The sequence below is a fragment of the Canis lupus genome, chromosome 20 (assembly GCF_003254725.2).
Source record: "Canis lupus dingo isolate Sandy chromosome 20, ASM325472v2, whole genome shotgun sequence".
NCBI lineage: Eukaryota > Metazoa > Chordata > Mammalia > Carnivora > Canidae > Canis > Canis lupus.
The window spans coordinates 2,303,044-2,329,836 of NC_064262.1; the positions used below are offsets into that span (position 1 = coordinate 2,303,044).

General features: G+C 44.3%; 1 protein-coding gene across 1 annotated transcript in view; it reads right to left on the reverse strand.

The window, feature by feature from the left end:
* The window catches only part of RUVBL1 (RuvB like AAA ATPase 1), a 41,843-nt gene that overhangs the window by 10,916 nt on the left and 4,134 nt on the right, over window positions 1-26,793 (reverse strand). Inside the window, exons 2-8 of the mRNA XM_025448135.3 lie at window positions 26,697-26,783; window positions 18,505-18,637; window positions 11,457-11,608; window positions 8,178-8,267; window positions 7,239-7,388; window positions 5,415-5,478; window positions 3,620-3,818 (exon numbers count right to left, since the gene is read on the reverse strand). Coding sequence (XP_025303920.1) covers window positions 3,620-3,818; window positions 5,415-5,478; window positions 7,239-7,388; window positions 8,178-8,267; window positions 11,457-11,608; window positions 18,505-18,637; window positions 26,697-26,783 — 875 coding nt within the window. The remainder of the gene's footprint in view (window positions 1-3,619; window positions 3,819-5,414; window positions 5,479-7,238; window positions 7,389-8,177; window positions 8,268-11,456; window positions 11,609-18,504; window positions 18,638-26,696; window positions 26,784-26,793) is intronic.

Genomic DNA, 26,793 nt, shown 5'->3' on the forward strand with positions numbered 1-26,793 from the left:
GTTCATTGCAGCCTTATTTATAACAGTCACAGAGTAATAACAATCTGACAACCCAAAGTCCATCAACTAATGAATGGGTAAATGTCCTGTTAAATATTCCACATTCTGGAATACTATTCAGCCTTAAAAACCAATAAACAGTGACGCAGGTTTACGACATGGATGGACCCTGAAAACATGATGCTCCGTGAAAGAAGCCAGGCACAGGAGACCACAGGTGTGTGGTGCCATATCTATGAACTGTCCAGAGAAGGCAAATGCATAGAGAAGGTAGACCAGTGGTTGCTAGGGGCTGTAGGGAGGAGGAAGGGGGGAAAACAGTTGGGGAGTGAGGCATGGCAGAGTAACAACTATTGACAGGTATAGGATTTATTTCTGGATTGATGAAAATGTTCTAGAATGGACAGTGGTGATGGTTGCACAACTTTGTGACCATACTAAAAACCACTAAATTGTACACTTTAGATGGGGAACTGTATGTGAATTCTAGCTCTATAAAGCTGTTTCCTTAAAATGTACCATCTTCTGCCATAGGAATACACTGAATGGAGGACACACTGTTTAAGTCTTGCTCTTTGGTACAACAAAGTGACTTGTGGAGAGGGACTCTCCTACAAAGACTCCTTAATCCCAGGGGGCTATTCCCCACAGGAAAAGAAGACCTCCCAAGTTTGGCGAGCTGGGATCAAGGCCAGGCTCTCCTCTATTGGCTGAGGGTCCTGGCACAGAAGGGGCTTCTCAGGGTGGTAAGGGAGGGCAGAGCCAGTGTAGCTGCACCTCCCATAGTGCCCAGCGGTGTTCTCTCCTCCCAGGAGGAGGAGCCCAAGGCCTCAAGGGGCTCCTGCAGGAATGGTTCCTGCTCCCCTGTGCACAAGGGGGCAGTGTGCACTTTCACAGCCACTCACTGACAGTGGTAGCAGCTCCCTACACCAGCTCAGACACCTTCCTCCCTGTACACTGACCAGAAACAGTTCAGGAGAACAGGGGTGGCAGGAGCTCTAGAGTCAGCCAACCCTCAGGCTGGTGGCCTACTCACATCACCTCTGTGTTAATCTGGAAATAATGTCACCTGCCCACAGAATTGTCAGGGTGCTTGAGATTACATGGGGTGAAGTATGTAGAGTACTCAGTTACTGCAAACTCCCTCTTCTTCTCTCTCCTTTCAAGCTCTGGAGGTCAGAGGAAGCTCAACAGCTCCCTCCAGGAGTAAAGTCGGCTGGGAAGCAAGACAGATATTGCCAAAACTGTGCCAATGTTCCAGAAATTTCATCATTTCACATCTAAACCAAAACTTGTTGGGAGCATGGCCTCTTAAATCCAACACCCCAGATTCAAATCCCAGCCTGACTTCTGAGCAGTATAACCTCACTACTACAACAAAATTCCTACTAGGGCTTAGTCCCAAAAACCTCTTCTAGAGCAAATGTCTCAATTTTGGCTGCTTCAGCAGAACTGCAGAAAGCGTCACATTCCAAGCATCTTCTTCCCACTTGGGTGATTGCAGGCTGGCAGCAGCGGGCAGCCACAGCCTCTAGCAGCCCGATGAAATCAGTCTGGGGAGGGAGATGGGGCCAATCTTGTACTTTTTTCCTAGGTGGGATGGGTCTGAGAGAAGTACTCTGAGTCCTAAGAGATTCAGCTCCTGTCAGAAGCTGCCAGGCTCCACTGGGAGCCAGGCTGGATTATCTGCTGTGAGGGAGAGGAGACTGTTAGCATGGCTTCCCAGCAGGGGGCGCCAGCAGTCTAGGCTGAGCCTTTCACCAACTTTCAGATGGAAACCAAGCCTGACCAAACCAAGCCTAAGTCCAGTAAACCCTACAGGGTCTGTGCATTAGGGATGCCAGGCTCACCAGGCACCAGGCCACATGCCTGGTTTCCAGATGCTGCCCAGGTAGCCAGATCCTCTCACCAACGGCTGACCTGGCCCTGAAACAAGCTGCTTTTTCCCCAAAAATGCAGAAAAGACCTGTGTTGATGACCTGTCAAGACACCATCACAGGGTTTCAAAGATCGACTACAAGCCGCTGCCACATGAACTTGAATCATGCAAGCAAATCCTAATTCTGAGCCAGCACGATCACCTGAGAGGGGAGCTGTCCCAGCACCAGCAGCACTGCTTCTAAACAATCTCAATGGAGACAAAGCTCCGTCAAGAACCAGCTAAACTCCTGGATATTACCTGCCATCATTCAGATGCAAGCCTAGGTGAATCATCAATTTGGGTTCCCAAATTGGTTTGGCTCCAGCTCTATGCTGATACTCATGGGCCTTAGGGTCATTTTCCAGATTCCTACCACCCCTTGCTGCCAGGAGCACACAGCCTCCAGCGCTGTTTACCTGCACTACTCTCCGGCAGGCTTGAAAAGGGCTCCTCACCACCCCACTTCATGCCCAGCCATGCTGGGACCAGGCCCCAACATTCAAACAGGAACACAGAAAACCAAAAGAACCAGAAAACTACCAAGTACAGGGCCCATAAGAGAGCTGGGAAGACGGTGTATTATCTGGGGCTCAGAAGTTTGCAGAGTACTCAGGAGAAAAAGAACCTCAAGAAAGTCCCCTAACCCAGCCCTGGGCCCATCCTTGCAGGATGAGAGCATCACACAGGCATGTGCCTCCCAGGCCTCAGCCTCTACCTTTCCCAAAGGCAGGCCTACGGAGGCAGGCACCAGTGTGGCTCCAAAAAGGTCTGGGATAGAAAGAAAGTACTGGTTTTGTCATTGATTTTATTATCAGAAAGATCTGGGTTCTCATCCTGTCTTTATAACGAAGGACAAGTTATTCTGCCATTCTGTTTCTTTTTTTTTTTTTTTTTAATTTTTATTTTTATTTATGATAGTCACAGAGAGAGAGAGAGAGAGAGAGGCAGAGACATAGGCAGAGGTAGAAGCAGGCTCCATGCACCGGGAGCCCGATTTGGGATTCGATCCCGGGTCTCCAGGATCGCGCCCTGGGCCAAAGGCAGGCGCTAAACCGCCGCGCCACCCAGGGATCCCCATTATGTTTCTTCATCTAAAACATGAAGCCAAGATTATTTACTGCCCAAAGCTAGCATGAGGATAGAAATTAACCTATGTAAGGTCGCCCAAGGCCAGCCTATCTGCCCTTACATTTGCCCTCTCCCAACTGAATGACCAAATCACACCGCACTGTAACCCTAGAGCCCACATGGGAGGCCCTCAGATTCCGTAATGTGGTTGCTGTTGCCTCTGGTGCCATGATGGAATGAGGCTGATGCATGAACTATCTACCTGTGAAGACAAGCTACTTTGGCAGGTTTCTCTCAAAATGAACATGATCTCCCTTCATCTCCATCTTGACTTATTACATTATGGGTTTAAAGTGATCCCAGAGGCGGGATCCCTGGGTGGTGCAGCGGTTTGGCGCCTGCCTTTGGCCCAGGGCGCGATCCTGGAGACCCGCGATCGAATCCCACGTCGGGCTCCCGGTGCATGGAACCTGCTTCTCCCTCTGCCTGTGTCTCTGCCTCTCTCTCTCTCTCTGTATGTGACTATCATAAATAAATAAAAATTTAAAAAAAAAAAAAGTGATCCCAGAGGAAAACATGAACCCAGATGGAAGGTGGAAAGGCCTTAAGGCTGGCAAAGAGCCACCCTACCTGATGACACAGTTGCCTCGGTTGGATGCAAAGATGACGATGGGGGCGATGGAAGATTCCAGGGCCCGGTGCAGGTAGGTGAAGCACTCTATGTCCAGCATGTGGACCTCATCAACAAAGAGTACACCTGGAACCAGCTCAGCAATGCCTTGATCAATGTACTTATTCACCACCTTGTTAATCTCCCCTCGAAGTTTGTCTAGGAGATAGTGAGAGGAGACAAGTATAGTCAGGTGGGGAAGTGGTCCCCTTTTCTTCTCTCCCCCAACCGAATATGATCCTAACTCAAGTGTGGAGCCCACTTGTACTGCTAACTATACGACCCAGGCAGGTTATGTCCCCACTTCAGTGTTATCATCCGGAAATAGGAATATAATCACCACATAGAAGTCACACAACCGGTAGCTTCCCCTGCTGATATGTTAAGTTTGTAAGTGGCTTTTATAGTTTTGCATGTCTTCACAAGGGCACACTCCCCAGCTGCCTTATTACTCACACCAACCCATTTAGTGCCCTGTGACATCGCAGAGACACAGAAGTTGAGGAGCCCTGTGTGAAATGAGTTTTCATATGCAAATTTTCCTGTTCTGCGCTAAGTGACCCTTTCTTTTGGCCCTATGTGACAAAGCTTAGGTTAATTAACTTTCAATCAAGTGCCTAGATGAAGAACAGGGTGTGTGCAGAATCTTCTCTGGAAGGAAAACTGTGAGGAATGCAGGTTCTGAGGAAAGGTCCAACCTCAGAGTTCTAGAGGGACGGGTCTCACAAGAGTTACATAAGACCATCTAAGGTCACAGTTCTCATTTTCCAAACCAGCTCCTGATTAGCATCAGGGGGGAGCTGCTCGCAAACACAGAACACGAAGATCTGATGCTGCATTGTCCACTAAACTCACGAGGCAGGGATGGTCAAAAGAGAACTCATGGTTAAAACTGTGAAAACACAGAAACTGCTCTTGGAGACTCTACTAGACAGGTCTCAGATCACTCCACTGGCTAACATGAAACAAAAAACAGAGGCTTTAATGTTTAACATTTTAAGGTGACAGAATTATAGGTAATACTTAGAAAAAAAGAGGGATGTACCAGTTGGGAAGAGAAGCAGGGTAAACTAAAGGTCCACAAGGGAACAGCGACATTCCTGCCAAGCTCTGGGACATGCCCAGGAAGCTGAGCCAGGCAGGCTGGGAGCTGCTTTGCGGCTGTAGGGCAAGAAGGCCAAGTACCAAGGTGGTGGAATTTGCTGTGCTCAGGAGCAGTCTGGCGGGAGTTCTCCTGCACAGCTAGGGCAATACCATCCATGTTTCTTGGACCTCGAAAGGACCAGAGGTTTTGGCAGCCTCCATCTTCAAAGATGAGTGCAAGGATACTGAATGCATTCAAGAGGATGCACTAGCACTCTGGGCTGGAAGCACACAGTATGCTTTATTTACAGCTGTCTAAAACAGCCACCGACTGCCAGGATAAAGCCAGGCTCTGAAAAGGAGAACGAACCTGTCCTAAGGCATTTCCTCAGGTCTGGGGATTCACTCAAAAAGCCTCACACACGGCAGCCTGGGTGGCTCAACAGTTTAGCACTGCCTTCAGCCCAGGTGTGATCCTGGAGACCCGGGATCGGGTCCCACATCAGGTTCCCAGCATGAGGCCTGCCTGTGTCTCTGCCCCTCCTCTCTCTCTGTGTGTGTCTCTCATGAATAAATAAAATCTTAAAAAAAAAAAAAAAAAAGCCTCACACAGTACATCAGAATCCAGGGCTCTAGGGTTCTGGTTCTTGCTCACAGGCCTATTTCTCTTACCTGTGATTTCTGTCTTCTTTGGCTTCATTAACTGGCCCATCATGGACAGGATGTCTTGCCCTCCCTGCAAAACAAAAGATTCCCAGAGTCAGTCCAACTTTCTAAGGCAGCTGCAAAAGTCTCACTACCACCACCCCCATCACACTGTTCTTACTATCAGCTGGACACGGGGTCCTAGGTGTGGAGACCCCAGGCACCCTCACTGGAAAACGTGAGGAACTCTCAACACGGAGGAAGTTTTAAGAGGTTCCCCTTGGACTGCAAGAATGAGCACAATCCCTTCGTGGGAAGTACCAGTTCTGTGGGGCCTACCCCAATCTCCTTCTTCAGCCATATCCTTTGCCGATCCTGTATTCCCTGAGTAGCCACATAGGACCGTACTCTTCTCTGAACACCCATGTTCTTTTATGATTCAATGCTTTTGCATATTCTAGTCCACCTGCCAGGAAGCACGGTGTCTTTTCCAGGAATCTCTAGTTATCCATCCAAGTTCAAGTCAAACACCCTCATGGGGCATCTGGCCCTTCACTCTGCTGATGCTCCAGTTCCCTTGGGGACGAATGGACTGTTGAGGGAAGTGTAAGGACGTACTTATCTCTGTTCCTGCATCTCCTGTCTCCAGACTCGACTGCACAGTCACATTAATCCCATCCTGGTCTAGAGCTGCTTGGTCGGGGAAGCCAATCCTACAGAACAGCAGGCTGCTAACAGGCTCACCACCTGCTGCACCCTCCTGCCAGCCCTTCCCAGTGCAGTCAGCAAGAAGAGGTGCTCTTTTGTCACCTGCCTAGCATTTTGTGATCCTGTTTTGCCAGGTGCTGGGTCACAGAGGTGCTCACTAAATGTTTAGTTGTAAAATGTAGCAGATGTTTCCTGAGAAACTACATCTGATCCTACAGGGTAGGCACTATTTGCCCTCTTCACAGAGAAGGAAACTCGAAGCCAAAGAGCCCTAAATCACAGAAAACTCAGGGAGGCAAAGCAACTAATGGACCAAGCTCATCAGTGTCGGAATGACACAATCCCCGACTTCCAACTCTCAGCCAAACACTCCAACCAAGGCGAAAGCTCCCAGGAGGCTGCTTTGGGGACAGCTGTTCCACACAGAGGGACCTGCTGGTCCAAGACAGTTCTTCAGCAATGTCTTGGCCAATGCTCGAAGGGGCAAAACACCCAAGGATCGAATTTCAAGTAAGAAAGCCTATTCCCTGCTAGTAAAGAGGAGGACTCTTCCAGGATGAAGAGGAAATCAAACTGAAAGACTACCAGCAGGGAAGACTAGGGTTTTAAAATCACACATTTTGCAGAGGTGTCACATAGTCATACTGTTCTTCTCCCACATTTTACTAGTCAAGGTGTTAAGTTTTCATCTTGCCAGCATGAGGAACAGACACAAATCCTGCTCAAAGCTAAAACACTAAAGAGTTTGCTAGAACAGGGGGAAAGGCACAGCTTTGTCGGGCTTTCTGAAATCCTGCAAAGGGCTCAAAGAACACTCCTGCCCTACACCATTAACACCCAGAGAATCCCAGGCTTGAGCCCGCTGCTTGGAGGGAAGCCACAGAAGAAGCTGGCTAACTCACGGCCAGAGGCTTGGCTGGGATAAGAAACAATACACATGAAATCATCTGTGACTAGAGCATTTGAATTGGAACAAAGGAGTCCCTCAGTAGCTCATGTCGATGTTAATTGCTGAACATTACAGATAGAAAAGGACCGTCTGCCCTAAGAAAGGGCAGCAAGACTCTGACAATTCATTCCCAAAGCTTCTGTGAACACACAAAAGCGCTCGTGTGCCAGGTCATGCCGGCATCGAGGCAGTACCTGGGGCCGTGCGTTGGCCACGTCCAAATCATGCAAGGTCACATCCTGGATGATTTCTTTCTTCTTATGCACATCGCCCTTTGGCAAGGGGACATATTCTTCAGCTTCAAGGTCGAATTCTGTGGCGTAGGTATCACACCTGCCCTGCCTCTGCAGAAAGAGAAACCTGAGTGCCGGGTGAGTGTTCGCTGCCAAGTCTCCAAATGGCACAGTGCTAAGTGAGATAAAAGCCTCAGTTCCCAACTGCGGGCCTGACAGCCTCCTTGACAAACTCCAAACACACCCCACACCCCCGCTGCCAAGAGAAGGAAGCTATCTGCTCATCACTGGGCTCCAAAAACCCAGTTGAAAAACACCTGATACTTTCTCCAAGAATCTCTTCCCCCCTCTTTCTTTTAACTGTATGCAATTCCTGATAAAGGGCAAATCCAGTAGATTAACTGGAGACGGAGGGAGCCGTTCAGACTCTTTTGTAGGTAGGTGATTTATCGTATGATATGAAGTATTATGCTCATCCATTAAACAGTGAGGAACACTGTACAGGACACTGAAAATCAGATATAAAAAGAATGCCAACTAATGCAGCATTCCTTCCACATGCATATATCTTGGGAAGAAAATACCAAAGAGATAAAAGGAAGATTAAACGCACTGCACACTTCAATTTGAAAATGACTACAGTTGTTCTGCTTTCTCACGCAGTACTCCCCCTCTAAACAAGCTTTAGTATTTTTCGAACAGACTGTCTGTTTTAATCATGAGAAGGTTAAAGAATGAAGATAAAGGGAAAGCAAACTTTATTCAACATAAAGGGGCAACTGCTGACCTTCCCTCAGCATTGCACCAGACACCAGCCTCTCCTCGCATCCCATACTCCCTGAAGAAAGCACCCTCCCCTTGTCACTTAGGCCTCCTCATGCAAACCAGGCATGGTGTTACCTTCACAGCCCCACTGTTGGCTTCAATGTAGATCACATCTCCAGCTTCTACTCGCTCTTTCTGCAAACTTTCAAAAATGCTGGGGTCCAGCTTAAAAGAAAAAACAAACCCAAAAACATTTGACCCAGAGAACTGTAAAATACATATAATATTTATTTCCGACATACTGTAAAGTACCTTTCCACAAGAGACTTGAGGTAGCTAATGACTGTATGGAGAAAGTGTATTTGTGTGGGAGTGAGTGGAGCAGGAGTGGGTGTATAGGTATGTGTGTGTGTCTGTGGATGTGTGTGTGTGGATGCAGGAGATGAATAGCTTTGGGGATGTGTCCTAGAGACAGCAGGAGAGTGAGTGCACCCAGGGTGAGTGTGAGGGGAGACCTACTATCCTCTTTCCTTTTACTCCTGAGGTCGCAAACTGGCAAATATGGCTCTGACTGCTTTTAGGTGAGGCCCACGCTGTCTGTGAGACCACAGGCCCTAATAACCCCTTTTGAGATTGCTCTCTGCTTCAATTCTTCTCCTCCACTCCTCCTCAGGTAGGGGTAGAACTTCCTGCATGTGAGGCACCCAATGGAACCTGCTTGCTCTTCGTGGTTGGAACTTGGTGGTCCTATGATTTTGGACAAGGCTCTCTGAGCCTCTGTTTCCTCATCTGTACAACAGCACCCAGGTGTAAATATCCAGAGGGAAACACAAACCAGGCCTTTTGATTCAAATCCGTGTCTGCTCTCTGGGGCCTGCCTGCTTATACCTTCAGGAAAGGAGAGGAGCATGTTTTGGGGACCGTTTCTTTTCCCCTGTCTAAATTCAGCTACCCTTGATGTTCAGTATTCAAGGACAGCCATCTTTGGTCAGGAGTCAAGATTTAAACATAAGTTTCTCTCCATAAAACTTCATGGAGAGCTATTTCCCTTAGTTAACTTTATATTTTATAATGTGAAAAAAACGGGCTTTGTCTCAAACAAAATTAAAGAGTAAAAACTAAGAACTCCGTGAAAGAAGCCAGACACACAAAACCACATGCTGTATGACTCCATTTACATGAAATGTTCCGAAAAGACAAATATATAGAAACAGAAAGTGGATTAGTGGTTGCCAGAGGGTGTGGGTTGGAATGGGCACTACTGTCAATGGGCATGAGGTTTCTTTTGGGGTGATGAAAAATGTTCTAGAATTGGACAGTGGTGCTAGCCATACCATTCCGTAAACAGATTAAAATTCCTTCCTAAAATGGGTGAATTTTATTTAAAATTAAATTTCAATAAAGCTGTTGGAGACAGTAACCACAGGAATAAACCCAGAGTTCTGTGTCACTGGCAGGGTAGGGTCTGGCAGCCTCCCAGAGCAGCACAAGGAACAGTGTTTGGTAAGCCCCTGACGCAGGGCCTAGAACAAGGAAGGCACCTGATAATGATGGCAAGTATGATATTCTCTTCATAAATCAGTATCTACACCAAGTATCTTAGCTCCATTTGTCCAAATATCTTGTGTTTGTGTGTGTGTGTGTGTGTGTGTATGTATGTATGTATATATATATATACATACACACACACTCAAAGTAGCTAGAAGTACTCATTTGGGAAGGAAAAAAATTCATCTTCTCCCTTATGTTATTTTCTTGAAGAAACTGTGCAAAGAAGCCTGATGGAGAGCTGAAATGTAAATGTAAACTGCATGCCTTACTTCAGCTAACTTACACTGAGGAGTATTCTTTTTTTTTTTTTGCCTCAAGCATTTTAGTATTGGTTAATTTCCCAAATGAACTGTCTGAAGATGTAATTACTGGAAAGGTGGCAGATCCTACCAAGAAATCTAATTAATACAGAATGGGAAAAATGAGGGGGAGGTTTAAAAGAGGTATTTGCAGAGGCAAGCTCCTGAGATGGAAACCCTGGTAGGAAAAAGAAAAATGACCCTCTGAAGAAGTGACATTTTTATGATCTCCATAAAGCAGTGACCAAGAAACCACTTTACAGGATCAAAGAACCATAAAATCATGGAGGAGAGCAAAGATGGAGAAATTATATAGTCAATCTACCACAGTTCACAGATGGGGAAACGGTGGCCCAGAGAGCTCAACTGACTCCCAAAGATCACACAGCAAGTGGGAGGGTGAACAGCATAATGGCTGGGACTCAAGAGAATCCTGTCTGCCACTTAACCAGCTGTGTGATCCCAGGATAAGCTCCTGATGAAACCTCAGTTCCTTTATCTGTTACATGAGGGAAACTACACAAATGGCACACATACATGTAGAAAGCTATAAATGATAACAAATGAAATATTTAAGTATTTGCCCAGGCCTAGCACATCCAATAAATTAAGAGCTATGATGCTATTATAATTATTATGACATTATTTATTATAAATAATAAGGCAAAGCCTACAATCCCAATTGCCCCGTTTCTCTAACTGAAGGCTCTCACAATAGCACAACAGCTATCACTTCTTAGGTAACTAGGAGCTACCCCCAATGCTACAACTTTTATATCCTTCCAAGAACTCTATAGATAGAGATAGGCAATCATTATCCCTATTTAACAGATAAAGAAACTACTGCTCTGAGACTAAGTCACTTGCCAAAGGCCACCTGTCAGCCGCGGAGCCTGGTCTCTCTTTCAGACTTTGCCTGACTCCAAACCATACTCTTCCCCCAGGCACCCCGGCTACCCCACATCCTTAGGGTTGACAGGACAAGAATCTGAGGAGGGTATCAAGGGCTTCCCACACTGCCACCACGATGGCTTCTCCACAAAGCCTTAGCCAGAGCAGAATCAACCACTGAAGCCACTATAGGTTTCTAGGCCCTGACACATAAAAGAACTGCAGTCAGGAGTCTGTATTTGGCCCTTTGGGATGTCCATCCATCATCTGTTATACAACTCTTACCAGATTACTCCATGGTACTTCTTTCTGTGAGCATGAACACTCATATCTGAAAAACTAATCCGCTTCAGAGACAAGTCCAGGACCTTTGACACATGGTCATAATATGGGATACAGGATGGCAAAAGGTAGATAGGACTAACCACACAACTCACATTTTAACATAGTTTCCTGGGAGTCAATGAGAAAAGGAAGAGCTACCTTTATTGGGTCTTCTTGTGTACTTACACCCTATTCTAGGTACTGCTTAATACACATACCATCCTCAGATGGCCCTGTGATGTATCATCACCCAAAGCACACAGAGAAAAATGAGACACAGAGAGGTTATACCACTTGCCCAAGGCCACACAGTGCTGAGAGATTCTGAGGAAAGAGAAAAGGTACTCACTTTCAACTGTTTGGTTCCTTTGGCTGTTTTAAGTCCTATGATCACATGGCTAATGGTTTTGCCATACCCTCCCATGGGGTTCTCTGTCTCACATGGAGTCAGCTCTGTGACTTCACCTTCATAAACCTCCTTGGTCTCCTTTATCCGCAACCCTGAAAGAGATAGCAGGTGATAAAAAAAAAAAAGAGAGAGAGAGAGAGAGATAGCAGGTGAGCCCCGGTGAGAAGCAGAATTCTCTCTCACATATTATCATATTCTTACTCCTTGATAGCCTTTTTAGCCACAAAATTTCCGTGACACAAAGACTGACAAGTCATTTACTAATGTACATTCAAGGTTATCACTCTGGGTAAAAAGGTATTACAAACATAAATGTAACCTGGAAGAAGTATTCAGAATGTGGAAAAACCATCTTATTTCAACTTTTCAAAGGGACTTTCTAGGTTCAAATCTAGAACTAGATAGACAAGCTATAATTCCCAAAATTGTTTCTGACATCTGCTATACCCCAAGGGGGTGAAATTTAACTTTATAGTCTCTGAACCCAAACCATTCTACTCCACTGGAGCAGCAACTACATATGCCCTCATTTCCTGCATTTTTGACTCTCAAAAAATTTTTTAAATCGATGGAATAACTCCCTATATCCCTTGTGACACCATCAGGCCCAAGCTAGGTATAATTAAAGGTCCATGCCAACAGTGAGTGATTCTTGACCTGCCGGTGTTCTGGACCTCTGGCTATCAGTGCACACCCGATGAAGAAATACCCAGTGGTCATTCAGTACTTGCAGTGGGTTGTTCATAAGTTTTCCAAGGCCACAACAATTTCCAAAGCAATCCCCCAATAATAAAGCACAATTTTCAGATCAGAATATTATAAGTGAAGGCAAATATCTCTCCTCATTCTAAACATCAACTGCATTAGCTGTTCAATAAATGTAGTCAGACAAACTAAGAATTGTTGGCAAATTAATTTTTAGAACATGATCTCAGTGCCTTTTTATGCAGTGTTTTTGCTGCCTAAAGTACTTTCCTCCTTTTGGCTTCACTAAATACCTATGATTATGTTTTTTTTTTCCCTGTGTGTATATGTGTGTATAGTCATATATATACGTATATATTATGCTTTAATAACACATTAAAATAATAAAAAGAAAACTGGGTTTGTCTAACAAAGCAATGATAATTTCTAGTAAGTAAAGGTTTTCTTGCAACAGGAAAACAGAGGCAAGGGCCCTGTTTGAACTGAACACAGCTCCTCTGAAAACACATGCACCCACACAAGCTCTCCCAAATTCCCAAAGCCTGGGTTAAGAGACACAAATGCTTTTCTCCAAAAAGTCTACCTCAACAAGAAAATCATTTCCAGTCACTGTACCTGCCATCAGTCCAGAGGTAAGGAGAGAAACATTCTTAGGTCATCCTAGCTGAAGATGTGTACAAGTCCCTACACTTAGGAAAGTGCAGGCCACACCAGGAGGAACACACTATAAACCTGTAACTGCGGCAGCCTCTTCACCAGTATAAGCAGCCTCCCACCCAATCTACAGAGGGCATGCATATAACCACCTCATCTGATCCAGCACTGGAGTTGCAAGGACAAGAGGAGAAGCCAGTACATCCCAACCTAGCCCTGCAAAACAGCCAAAGTGAGTACTCTTTATGTCATTTTACAGAGAAGAGATCAGCTCCAAGAGGTGGAGCAAAGGGTCCTTTCCTCCTTCATAGTAGACCCCAGATTAGAATCCAAGTCTTCTGGCTCTGACAACAGCTTCTTCCCACCACACCATACCACACCACACCACAGGGCCCTAGCTCACTGACAAGCCTTTCCCACGCTTGGCTCTGTTCTAGTCTCTAATTTACGTTTTGCCCAAAGGAAAAAACAGAAATGTAAGGGACACCTGTAAGTTAAAAAGATATAAGACATGTATCAACCAAGCTATCATGCAGACCCTTATTTGTATCCTAATTCAAATAATAATTCAAAAAAAATTTAAAAAGAAAAAATACACTAACATGAAACAACTGGAAATTTGAACACTAATTAGATATTTGATGGTATCAAGGAGTATATTGTTTGCTTTTTTCTAGGCATGATAGCAGTACAGTGGGGTTTTCTTTAAGTCCTTATTTTGCAGAGATATATACTGAAATATTCAGGGATAAAAAAGTAGGTCTGCAATTAACTTCAAAGGATCTGGGAGGGGAACGACAGGGGCTACAGATCAATCAAGATTAACGATGAAAAACAAAAAAAGGATAAAGAAAAAAATGCAATGAAATACTATTCTACAACCTCTAGGATCACTACAGTTAAAAGCTGACCATATCAAGAGTTGGTGAGGACACAGAACAGCAGGAAGGTTTGCACTGCTAGTGGGGGTATATAATTGGTACAAATACTTTACAAACAACATGATATTGTCTCCTAAAGTTGAACATGTGAATATCCTGTATCCCTGTAGTTGAGCTCCTAGGTATATACCCACTAGGTGTGGGTGTGCTACATGCACCAATAATGATGAAATCTCACAAACATAACTGTGGAAAAGAAGCGAAGCACGGAAGAATATATACTTACATACTGCCTGATTGCATATATGAGGTTCAGAAACAGGTATAACTACTATAATTTTAGAAGCAAGACACTCATTAATTTGGGGAAGGAAGGATAGAGATTGGGGATGGACATGAAGAGTACTTTGGGGTATTGGGAATACTCTCCTGACTGGGTGCTGACTGCACAGGTTTTCAGTTTATGATAACTCACTGAGCTATATACACTTACGTTCCATGTGCTTCTTTTATTATGTGCACACAAAATTACCAAGTCACTTTAAAAAGAAAAATTTAAGTAAATAATAGGGAGACCTGGCAAAAGAGGGACACTGCTGGCTTACGTTTAGGAAACAATATTCTAAACCTTAGCTGAAGTCTACATCGTGGTTCTCCTTTAGCATCTACTTTAGCATCATGACAGGCATTTACAATTCTTCAGGCCCTGGTTGGACTCAAACCATCTGCCTCTGAATCTCAGGGGTTGGGACTGCCATCATCATTAGCTTAAAGCTACCCCCTGAGATCCCAAAGTGCAACCACAGCTGAGAACAACTCATTTAAGAAGGAATGAAGAACTCCGTCCTACTCACAATGTAGAGCCATAAACTACCTCTGATGACAGGTAGCCCAGATAGGGTTTGGGTGTCCTCACCATCAAGCCACCTCTGTTCTGATATGGAAATAGCCCAATGGCATAAAGAAACACTGCCAATGGTGTCAGACACTTTCAATCACTTACCACTTTTAAACGTGGTCATTATCTTATCATTGGGTCAGTTGCCTTCTTTCCCCAGAAACCCAACCAGGACAAAGACTCTCAGATACTAAAGTTAAGGAGTTCTACTCTACCTTTATTCAATCTGATAGCCTACAAATGGAACTTTTGGAATGGCCCCAAAAGAGAGGTTGTGTTTCATTTTTGCCTTTCCAAATTCTTAGTTCCTAAACTTCAAGACAAAAATTTTCCAAACCTACACAAATGTATCAGAAGACTGTGACATACTTGGAAAATTCTGTACTTTTAAAATGAACTTCAATTTTTTTTTAAATCAAAACTTTTATATCTCACAGGGATAAATTCCTTCCAATGGAATGCTCCCTCTATTTCCTGTTAATGACCATGACATGAAATTCCTTGAGCGGGGAAGAAAGGCATTCCCATCTCTCAGTCTCTCACTAGTCCCCATATTTGTTTAGAAGTCGCTCTGTGCTGACAAGCAGGCAGGGGATGTGGTTGACGGACAATGAAAGCGGCTGTTAGCCAGGGAAGGGGCCGAGCTGGCGCTATCTCTGGCAACGGTAACACAAATGACACAGGTTTCATCTGCTGGCTCAGGTTTCTAAATCCCTGACAGGGACCTTCATCACGTCAAGGAAACAGCACAGACTCCTTGCTTTTTATTTCTGGTCAGCTTACCGCTTCCTCCCCACCCCTCTGCCAACTTCACAGGAATTCAAAGACAGAGGAAGATGGGCAGGGTTCCTTTTTGAAGATAGTCAATGGCCTGCCTTTTTATTCTGTGGCAGGATCAAGAAATTCTCTTTACCTCACTGCCATCAAAAGAACTGCACTGCCCTCTCCCCTCAAAAATGGCAAATCAAAAAGCAGATGCCTACGAAATTTACCTCTATTTTTTCCAACTTTAAAGCATTACCTTTATGCAACCTAAACACAGATGTTTATGTAAAAGTTTTGTCAGATTTTAGCAGTCAGAAAAATATTTTTTTAATAAATAAAAATACATTTTAGATGTATTCAGATATTTGAGCCAGTTGTAATAATCTTACAGTTTATCTCACTAATTAGTGAGTCAAATAAAATCTCTGGCACATAATCATTAAGTTTTTTAAAGACTCAAATATTTTAAACCCTGAAGAGGGTCTTGCGAGCCATTTCCACTGTTATTCCAGGTACGATTCAAAAGTCAAAAGACCGCAAAACACATAAGAACACCGGCAGCTGAACCTCACAATGCTACTAGAAAAGCAACACCTAAAGTAGGTTCTATTTAGATAAAGCTTAAAAGGCAAAACTCAGCCATACTGCTGTACCTGCTCTGAAGCACATGAGTCGTGGCCACACAGCTCTTGCGCTCTGTGGATGGGTGTGGGAGAGGGGAGGGGTTGTAGCCGGCCAGGGCATGGTGACAGCTGCGGTGCTAGCCCTGCTCTGTACTTGGAGCTGAGTGGTGACTACAGAAGTATGTACCTCATCATTAACTGTTAAACTACAGGATGCTGTACCTACTTTTCTATATGTAGATTTTATTTCAGTTTAAAACAGCCACCAAAATAACCCAGTGTTTCCAGTAAGTTTCCCTGGGTGGCTCAGCGGTTTGGCGCCTGCCTTTGGCCCAGGGCGCGATCCTGGAGTCCCGGGATCAAGTCCCACGTCAGGCTCCCGGCATGGAGCCTGCTTCTCCCTCCTCCTGTGTCTCTGCCTCTCTGTCTCTCTCTATGTCTATCATAAATAAATCAATCTTAAAAAAAAAAAAAAAGAAGTATTTTGCAGTTTAAAGAAAGGCCCTATCTATATAATATAAAGCTTAGCCTACACACATGGCTCACAATCCCTCTGGCTTAGAACAAGAGTCCCATGCTCCAGTGCCTGCAGGACCCAGTGCAGGCAAGCACTTGATGGGGCACGTCAAGCAGCCCAACAGGTCCCCCCAGAGCTCCGGCACACTGCATGGCAAGCCCGCTCTGCAGAGCAGCGCTGCTCACCCCCAACCTGGCTGTTGCTGGTGGAAATGAAAGCTTCTCTCCAGAAGCCAGAAAGAAGTATCTTAAAGGTTATTTCCCAATTTCTAAACACTGGCAACTGATTCAAAATTTTAAAAACCCTGTGTAAACCAAACAAAGTATATCTATCACCAGATGCAGACTGAGGGCTACCTTTCTTTAGCCAAGGTCTTCCTTCTACCTGCTTTAAAGTAGGTACTCCCTTCTCTCATTCAGAAGTGCATTCCTGAACTGGGGCTGCAGTGGCCACTCTATCCACAGTAGATATTTAAAACACTCAGTCTGCTCCTCTCCATTCTTTCCCATCTGTCAGAATGCTCACCTCTTTCTTACAGCCCCATATCTAACCCTTCAAGCAGTTCCGTCAGCCCTACGACCCAACTATACCCAGAATCTGGACAGTTCTTAACACCTCTGCCTTCACCACGTTGGCCCAAGCCAACATTTCCTGCTCAGACTCTTCACAGTCTCCCTGCTGTCCTCTTACTCTCCTCACCTTCCACCTTCCATCCCCAGCCAGAGGGATTCTTGGGCAACTGAAACTACTCTCCAATTGCTTCTCCTCGCTTTCAGCGAAAAATGCAAAGCCCTAATCATAGCCTGAGGCCCTACATGATCTTACCCTTGACCTAGACTTTAGCAGTCTTAAGGGAAGGATTCCGGGCTAGACAAATGCACTCTTTCTTAAACTTTCCTCATTTCCTCCAAGTTTTCTAGGAAATTTCCTTAAGAATATTTACCTTGTTTTGACAACTAAAGGGCCTAGAAAACCATACAGGCACTCTGAAAAGTGTTCATAACCCATGACTCCGCAACTGTATCCTAGAGATAAGACTCCCACATGTGCAGACACACATTACATAGTTTTTAATATCTTAAAAGGAATAAGCTATTTCTACCTGTAGACGTGAGGGAAGCTGGGATTTTCCCAGAGCAAGGCAACAAAAATTGGGCAAGGAGACTGGCCCAGACGTCCTGGCTGACAAGAGATAAGTATCTGAGAAAGGCCATTTTCTTTTCATAGCAGATCTTCAGAGCATAGGCTCTAGAATCAGACAGACATAGGTTTAGACTGTAGCCCTGCTACTTACTAGCTAGGTTACTGTAGGCAAGTCATTTAACTTCCTGAGACTGTGTTTCATCAGATGCAAAAAGTCAGAGAACTTTCTCTTAGGGGAACTAAAGGTTGTAATCAATATCGGGTGGGAAGGGGCAGGGAAGGAAGCTGGCATATAACAACTACTTGATATGGTAGCTCCAAGCCCCATGAGAATGGCACCATAAGCCTCAAATCTCTGCCAATCCTCACATGGTTTCCTCACTCCCTGAAAGACCACAATTCTTCTGGCTCGATATCCAGGACCAGGGGCATTCCCGCATCATGACACACAAAGCTTTTGGCTTAAGTCCAAACCTTTTCAGTGGACAGTCATCTCTAAAAACATAATAAAGCTGCCAGGAAAATCTGCTTTAAAAAGAAAAAAAAAAACTCACTTCACAGCCACATTTATTTTGTCAAGTGAGAAACCCCAGACCCATAGCTAGGGACCACATTTGCCAATTGTTAAAGCACTTCAATTAGAAAAGCTGGGTTCTTGTTTGGCTTGCAAAAATAACACTAATGGTGCCAAAAGAAAAATGGTAGTACAACAAATATAAGTCATAAAGGCATTTGCACAACCAAACAGCTTCAGCGCTCTGGGCAAGTGAGAACCAACTCTTGCCACAGAAGTGATACTCACCAATGGCCCTGCGGAAGTTCTCCATCAGCACCTCTGTCTTCTTGATCTCCGTGGAGTAAACTTCACTCCCCACCATTGGGCAGAAAGGGACCTTACTACCCAGCTCCTGAGCGATAGCCAGAGCTAGGGCTGTCTACAGAAAACAGTGGAAATCACTTGTTTTACATTCTTGAAAATGCAGTAATTCAGAAACAGATGCTATTTAAAAATACATGAACCAGGAATAACTGAAAATCTAGTCCTTTTATTTGTAACATCATTTGGCATGCTTCATATAGTAGATGCTGAATGACTTTTGTGGACAGGCAATTTATAACCCAAATGGCATCTTTAATCATCCCTGTATAATTACAACAGCTGTCACTTACTGACACTTACCAGTGTGGGCCCGACTGTAAGTGCTTCATGTGACCCTCCACTCCCCCTAGGAGGTAGACTCTAAATTCTCCCCACTTTACAAATGAGGAAACTGAGGCACAGGAGAGCTTAAATAACACGTCCTGGGAACAATAATCTCAAAAATGGCAGAGTGGGAACTTTAAGTCTGGTGGCAGAGCTTCAGAGATCGTGTTCCCATGGTAATCAGTAGTCTCCTAAAATACTTCCTTCACTATTAAAACAGGGCCCTGGGGATCCCTGGGGGGCTCAGCGGTTTGGCGCCTGCCTTTGGCCGAGGGTAAGATCCTGGAGTCCCGGGATCAAGTCCCGCGTCAGGCTCCCAGCATGGAGCCTGCTTCTCCCTCTGCCTGTGTCTCTGCCTCTCTCTCTCTCTCCCTCTCTCTCATGAATGAATAAATAAATAAATCTTAAAAAAAATTTTTTTAAATAAAACAGGGCCCTGACCTAATTGCCCAGAACACTACTCCAGGGTGGTTTTTACAGGCACAGGAGAACACCAACCTCCAGTCCTTCAAAAACCACTAATCAAAGAACGAATCACAGGACATTTGCTTTGTATTGAGTGGCCTGCCCACAGTGAGGAACGATGCAGGAGCTAGGTTCTAAAGCTATGAGCTGGTCCTAAGTTACAATTGAACATGCTCTCATAAACTATGAACTGATTTTTAGTAAGACAGCTATTGCTGGCAAATGCTAAACACAAGCAGATTTAACAGCTGCATGGTCACATACCAAGTATAAAAAGCCAATGCGTTAGAGCTGGTACAGGACAGGGAAATGCCATGGTGTCTGAATGCATACATCTTTGCTCAACTTTGAAACAAGAGCCTGAGTAAGGTCAATTCCCAAGGCATATATATGAGCTAAGCAAGAAAGCAAGCTTGTTCTACACAAAGTGGATCTCTGAGACAGTCTTTTACAACCAGCCTAGTAAGGTTCCTCTTAGAAGGAACCTCTTCAGTGCCATTTTGGTGATGGTTTTAAGATGGTAGAATGTGTTAGAGAATCAGCATAAAGCATAGCACAAAAAGCACTGGTGGATGGGCAAAAACTGGGTTGCAGTCCTGGTTCTACAACTGATTTTCACTGTGACCCTGGGCATGTGGCAAATCTCTGGTGCCAGATTTCCCCACCTGTCAAATCAAAATCCTAGGTTAAATCACAAGTCCAACTTGGTGCCCACAGCCTGGTTCCATTTCGCCCTGCTGAGTCTTGTGTGTTTTTAAACTCAATTTATTGCCCATTTTTTAATGTTGGGAAATTTCACATAAAAATTCATGTATTTAGCTTCTTTTGAGGAACCAGAAGGTTTGGCCACAAAGGGCCCTCATTACCACTTGGTGGCGCCTGGTATGTACCTCTAGAACAGCTGCCACCTTCAGTGAGGGCACGCCCCTCTGGCCACCACAGCCAGCCCACACCCTCAGGCTTGTATCCAGGCACTCTCTCATCCCCATGGCCTGTGTGGGTGGGCAGCTGAGTTTGGGACCTCAAGGCTGATGCCTCTAAAACTGTTATTGTCTGGTACTCTAAAAGGAAGGGAAAATCTCTGAAGCATGACAGGGTACAGTGTGAGGGGCAGACCCTAGCACCATGCCCACCTTTTTAAGATTTTATTTATTTATTCATGAGAAACAGAGAGAGAGAGATGCAGAGACACAGGCAGAGGGAGAAGGAGGCTCCATGCCGGGAGCCCGATGCGGGACTCGATCCTGGGACTCCAGGACTACACCCCAAGCAAAAGGCAGACACTCAACCACTGAGCCACCCAGGCGTCCCCATGTCCACCTTTTTTTTTTTTTTTAAGATTTTATTCATTTATGCATGAGAGACACAGAGAGAGAGAGAGGCACAGAGACACAGGCAGAGGGAGAAGCAGGCTCCAGGCAGGGAGCCTGCCATGGGACTTGATCCCAGGTCCCCAGGGTCCCACCCTGGGCCAAAGGCGGCGCTAAACCGCTGAGCCACTGGGGCTGCCCCCATGTCCACCTTCTATCCAAACCCACCACCTACTCAGCCATTCCTTTCTCACCCAGCTATCTCCACAGGCCCTGACTCCACACATTCAGCTGTGAACTTCAAAGACAGAAACTATATATGGTTCAATGGCACACCCCCACCTCTACCTAAGACAGAAGAGATGATCAATATCCCTCCAATAAAATATGATAATTATTTGGTTAAGAAATGCTTCAGGTGTGGGGATCCCTGGGTGGTACAGCGGTTTAGCGCCTGCCTTTGGCTCAGGGCGTGATCCTGGAGACCCAGGATCGAATCCCACGTCGGGCTCCCGGTGCATGGAGCCTGCTTCTCCCTCTGCCTATGTCTCTGCCTCTCTCTCTCTCTCTGTGTGTGACTATCATAAATAAATAAAAATTAAAAAAAAAAAAAAAAGAAATGCTTCAGGTGTGCCTAGTTTCTTCCATTTAAAGGCTCCCAGGAGGCAGGTATACAGTATAGCTAATACACCCATATTTGTTACACAGTTCTAAATTGCTTGTATGAGGAGATCCCTGGGTGGCTCAGTGGTTTGGAGTCTGCCTTCGGCCCAGGGCATGATCCTGGAGTCCCGGGATCGAGTCCCACATCGGGCTCCCTGCATGGAGCCTGCTTCTCCCTCTGCCTGTGTCTCTGCCTCTCTCTGTGTATGTGTGTCTCTCATGAATGAATGGATGGAATCTTTAAAAAATAAAATAAAAATAAAAATAAATTGCTTGTATGAGGTCTCTGAATCCTCCCAACTAGCGTATGAACTTGATGATCTAGTATTTGATGCTGTATTTGATAATTGTATTTGATAGACTTAGAAAATGAAACACACAAGTTACTAACTCACCCAAGGTCAATTACCAAGCAGCAAAGCATGCAAACTCCAACCCCCAAGACATTATTTCTTTGTGAGCAGCCTCCATCTAAGTGGCAAGTGGCACACAAAAAAGAGGTTGTTGCAAAGAAAAGACTGAAGAAATCTATTTTCAATCTCATCTGAACATCTCCTTTCTCTAAAGGCTAAATATAAAACCCCGTTATTAGTAGAGTGAGATCCTCAAGAGTGGATTAGCCATATGAACCACATATTTGCATCTCTAAAATAAGCACCATATTCCTGCCTGCCACTTAGTCAAGTCACGTAAACCATAGATCCCGTCAGCACACCATAAAGCAGGAGAGTTACCACAAGCCTTCATACACATGGAAACGGACTGAACAAACCCATAGTGCTGAGAACTTCTATTTCCTAGGAGGAAAATGGTACAATATTACAAAAGGAATAAAGGGAGTACCTGAGGGGCTCAGGCAGTTAAGCATCTGACTCTTGATTTTGGCTCAGGTCATGATCTCAGGGGCACGAGACTGAGCCCCGTATCTGCTTGTCCTTCTCCCTTTGCTCCTTCCTGCAGCCTGCACTAGTACATGCATGTACACGCTCTCTCTCAAAGAAAGAAAGAAAGAAAGAAAGAAAGAAAGAAAGAAAGAAAGAAAGAAAGAAAGACTACCATCACCTTTAAAGTCCAGAGAGTTTTGACAGATAGCATGTACACTCTCTGAAAGAAAGAAAGAAAGAAAGAAAGAAAGAAAGAAAGAAAGAAAGAAAGAAAGAAAGAATTAATTTATGCTTCTAGCAATATGGTACACTAGAAAGAGCCACGCTCTTCCTTCCTGCTACAAAACACCTGGACATAAAGAAATAATAATAAAAAATCCAGAGTAGGGATCCCTGGGTGGCACAGCGGTTTGGCGCCTGCCTTTGGCCCAGGGCGCGATCCTGGAGATCCGGGATCGAGTCCCACGTCGGGCTCCCGGTGCATGGAGCCTGCTTCTCCCTCTGCCTGTGTCTCTGCCTCTCTCTATGTCTATCATGAATAAATAAATAAATAAATCTTAAAAAAAAACAAAAACAAATGTAGCACATGCATTATATTACTATTAGTATAAAAATACAAAAAATACAGAGATTATTAAAAGGAAAAGATTCGATTTGAAAACAATTTTAATGATTGTTTTAATGATCTCTCTCTCTGAGACTATCATAAATAAATAAAAAAAAAAAATTAAAAAAAAATCCAGAGTAGTAAAACTACCATCACCTTTAAAGTCCAGAGGGTTTTGACAGGAACCTCAGCAAGGTACAGTGGTAAGAGAAAACTCCCTGAATAAAAAGGAGCCCCGAAGGGCCATGCATGAGTAGAAAAGGCGAGCCATAACCAAAAAAATCCTGAAATACAAGGTATAAACTTATCCATCCTGCCATGGATAAGGAGAGGATTAGTCTTTATACTGAGGACTAGAAAACCCACTCCACAAAATTCATAGTAAGTGCCCTGGGCAGGAGGGCAGGAGGGCAATTCACAAGCACTTTCAAGAGAAGCGTCACAGAGTTGATGAGCCAAACACAAGTTCACAAGCAGACAGAATACAGAAAAAATGAAGATACTGAGTCATGAACAAGGAACAAGAGGCTATGAAAAATAGCCAGTTTTTTTTTTTAAAAGCCACATTTTGAAGGGAAAAAAACTGAACTTAAGTGGGGGATGTTCCTTCTTTACTAAAAACAAAACCAAAAGCAAGCTAATACATGTAGAATGACAGATGTAGAAAATCACCATTTTGCAACCACCAATGTATTTACTGAGAGTGCAATAACCATCAGGGAATGCTATACCATGAAGGTGAAAGGATAGTCACAACATCTCAGCGCGCCACTTACGATGAGTAATCAATTACAAAGGGAACCAGGACCTTCAAAGCAGAGCTTGGCTTCTGGCCCATTGTGTTAGCCTCCTGCTGGGATGCAATGGGAGACAACATACCTGCGCAGGGTTCCACCAAGTGTTTATCGTTTCCCACAGATAGAACAATCAGACAATTGTTGTAGGGCAGCTGTAGGATCTTCTTACAAACAACTGTCCTGGACTCTTCAAAAAAGTCAATGTCAAAAAAGAAAACAAAACCAAAAAAGGCTGGAGAGGGCAACCGTTTAGATAAAAAGAGACTAAAGACATAGCAATGACCGTAGTATGTGATCTTTGTATTCTGAATTTAAAAATACAAAAAATGACTGGAATGACTTGGAGAAATTTTAATATACACTAGACATCAGGTAATACTGTTAAGCAACATTAAATTTTCTTGGGTGGATGCTGGTACCTTGGTGTCCTTAGGAGAATGTTCTTGCACTGACTTTCAGATGGTTCAGAAATAGAGAAAATGCAAATGTCACAAAATATTTACAATAACTTATTTACATGTGGGGTATAGAGGGGATCACCATACCATTCTTTTTTTTTTTTTTTAAGATTTTATTTATTTATTCATGAGAGACACAGAGAGAGAGGCAGAGACACAGGCAGAGGGAGAAGCAGGCTCCATGCACCGGGAGCCCGACGTGGGATTCGATCCCTGGTCTCCAGGATTGCGCTCTGGGCCAAAGGCAAGCGCCAAACCACTGTGCCACCCAGGGATCCCCCACCATACCATTCTTCCAACTCTTTTTAGGTTTCAAATTTTTCAAAATGAAAAAAAGAAAAATATTCTTGGGTTGGATTAAACAGCAGCTTAGTCATAGCCTATAAAACAAATAGACTGGAACAGAAGTCTAAAGAAATCACTCAGAATGCAGCAGAGCCAAAGAGAGAGAAAATATGAAAAAGAGGTTGAAAGACAATACAAAATGAGAAGCTCTGGCCCAGGGTTTCCCAATGTTGGCACTACTAATATTTTATACTGGATAATTCCTTCATGTAAGGTCCGTGTGCTATAGGATGTTTGGCAGCACCCGTGGCCTCCACCCAACAAAATGCCAGTAGCGGTCCCTGCTCAAACAAATTGTGACAACCAAGAATGTCTCTAGATATAGCCAATGTCACTTGGGGGGCAAAAACTGCCCCAGGCTAAGAACCTCTGCAATTAAACATCATCTGACTGGAGTTCCAGAAGAGTATAAAGAGAATAAGGAAATGCAACATCTGAAGAGGTAAAATTGTAGTGATACATATCACAGTGAAGAGGTATCAAGAAACACATAGTGAAATACCAAAAACATCCAGAAAGACAAAATTCTCAAAATTAGACTTTTCAAAAGCAACAGGTATCAATAGAAATAGCACCAAGAGAAAACAGTTATCAACAGAATTATATATCAGACATAAATATCTTTCCAAACAAGAGCAACAAAATAAATGCAAACCTGAATTGACCACCAATAAACTTCTAGAAGCAACTTTTATTTTTTATTTTTTTAAGATTTTATTTATTTATTTATTCATGAGATACACAGAGAGAGAGAGAGAGAGGCAGAGGGAGAAGCAGGCTCCATGCAGGGAGCCCAACGTGGGACTCAATCCCAGGTCTCCAGGATCACACCCTGAGCTGAAGGCGGTGCTAAACTGCTGAGCCCCTCGGGCTGCCCTAGAAGCAACTTTTATATGATGTACTTTAGAAAGAAGAAAAATGGAAGGAGAGGGAAGGTAACAGTAAATACACTGGACAATCTGATGTTGCCTCCAGCGAGATAATTAAAGCTCACATTTATATGGCATTTTAAAAGTTCTTCACGAATACGCCACATCATCCTCTATTGTAAGACACTAACATAAAATATGCCATCAATTCAACTAAATGGTTAAAAAATGGTAAGTCATTATCTTACAACTGACTGGTTTAAAAACTGTCTGAAATAAGGCGTGTACTACTTCAGAAAAGGTGAAAATGGGCAGCCCGGGTGGCTCAGCATTTTAGCGCCACCTTCAGCCCAGGGCCTGATTCTGGAGACCCAGGATTGAGTCCCACGTCAGGCTCCCTGCATGGAGAGCTTGCTTCTCCCTCTGCCTGTGTCTCTGCCACCCCCACACCCCCTGTGTCTCTCATGAAAAAATAAAAATCTTTAAAAAAAAGAAAAGGTGAAGATACTTCCATCGGGTACCCATGGTGGGGTCGACACCAAAGCTGAAATGTAAAGCCTATTTCTTTACACACACAATCCCAAGCTCTTACATTCCCATACCAAGTGGCCCTTCTGAGGACCTTGCAAGGCTCAGAATGTGGGCTCTGATCTATTTTGTGTACCTCAACAGTCCTCTCACAGATCCCAACAAGCCATACTGCCTCCTCTGCCTGAAAGCCCTTTTCTCCCCCGAAACCAAACTCACCCCCAACTCTGCAGGGCAAATGTCAAGTCTCGACCCTTCCAGCTTTACCAGCCCTTGGTGCCACATCCAGCTCAAATCCCAGCTGCATTTAAGACCAGTCAGTACCTCAAAGCTTAGTGGCCCACTGAAGTATGTTGTGCTGTCATGGTTTCCTCTCTCTGCCCTGGAGAGACTGGAAGCCCCTTAAAGATAAAAACCACCTAATTCCTTCCTTCTTCCTTTCTTTCCCCATCTCTTACACAGCCAGAAGAGTGCTAGGTAAAGTTAGCCTTCAGGAAAATGGTTGCTGACTGATTTTCTTTCCCCCTCAAAAAAGATGTCATCCCCAAGATTTAATGAAGCCCTAGGCCAACAGAAATGTGTTTCCAAGGTAAAGGAGACTGGAAAGAGATAAAGGACAAATTCTAGACACAATGGAGACCCCTCCAAGGAGTTCATCCTCTCTTCTTTGGAGGTCAGCCAGGATAATTTGAATTTTAGGAGTATGGATTTTAGACACTCTATTGTTTTATTGCACATTAGTTTTTCAAACATACGTATAACCAATTTAGCTAAACAAAGACTAGTTAAGACACGAATTCAATTTGGCTTAAACATTAAGATCATTCTCTTGGGTAGATTTAAAAAATGAGAGAAAAGGAGTACCTTGCCAGTTCCAGGAGGTCCTGCCAACAAGACAGCTCTTCCAGCCATTTTCTTGCTTTTGATTAATTCTACTATCACACCACATGCCTAGACACCA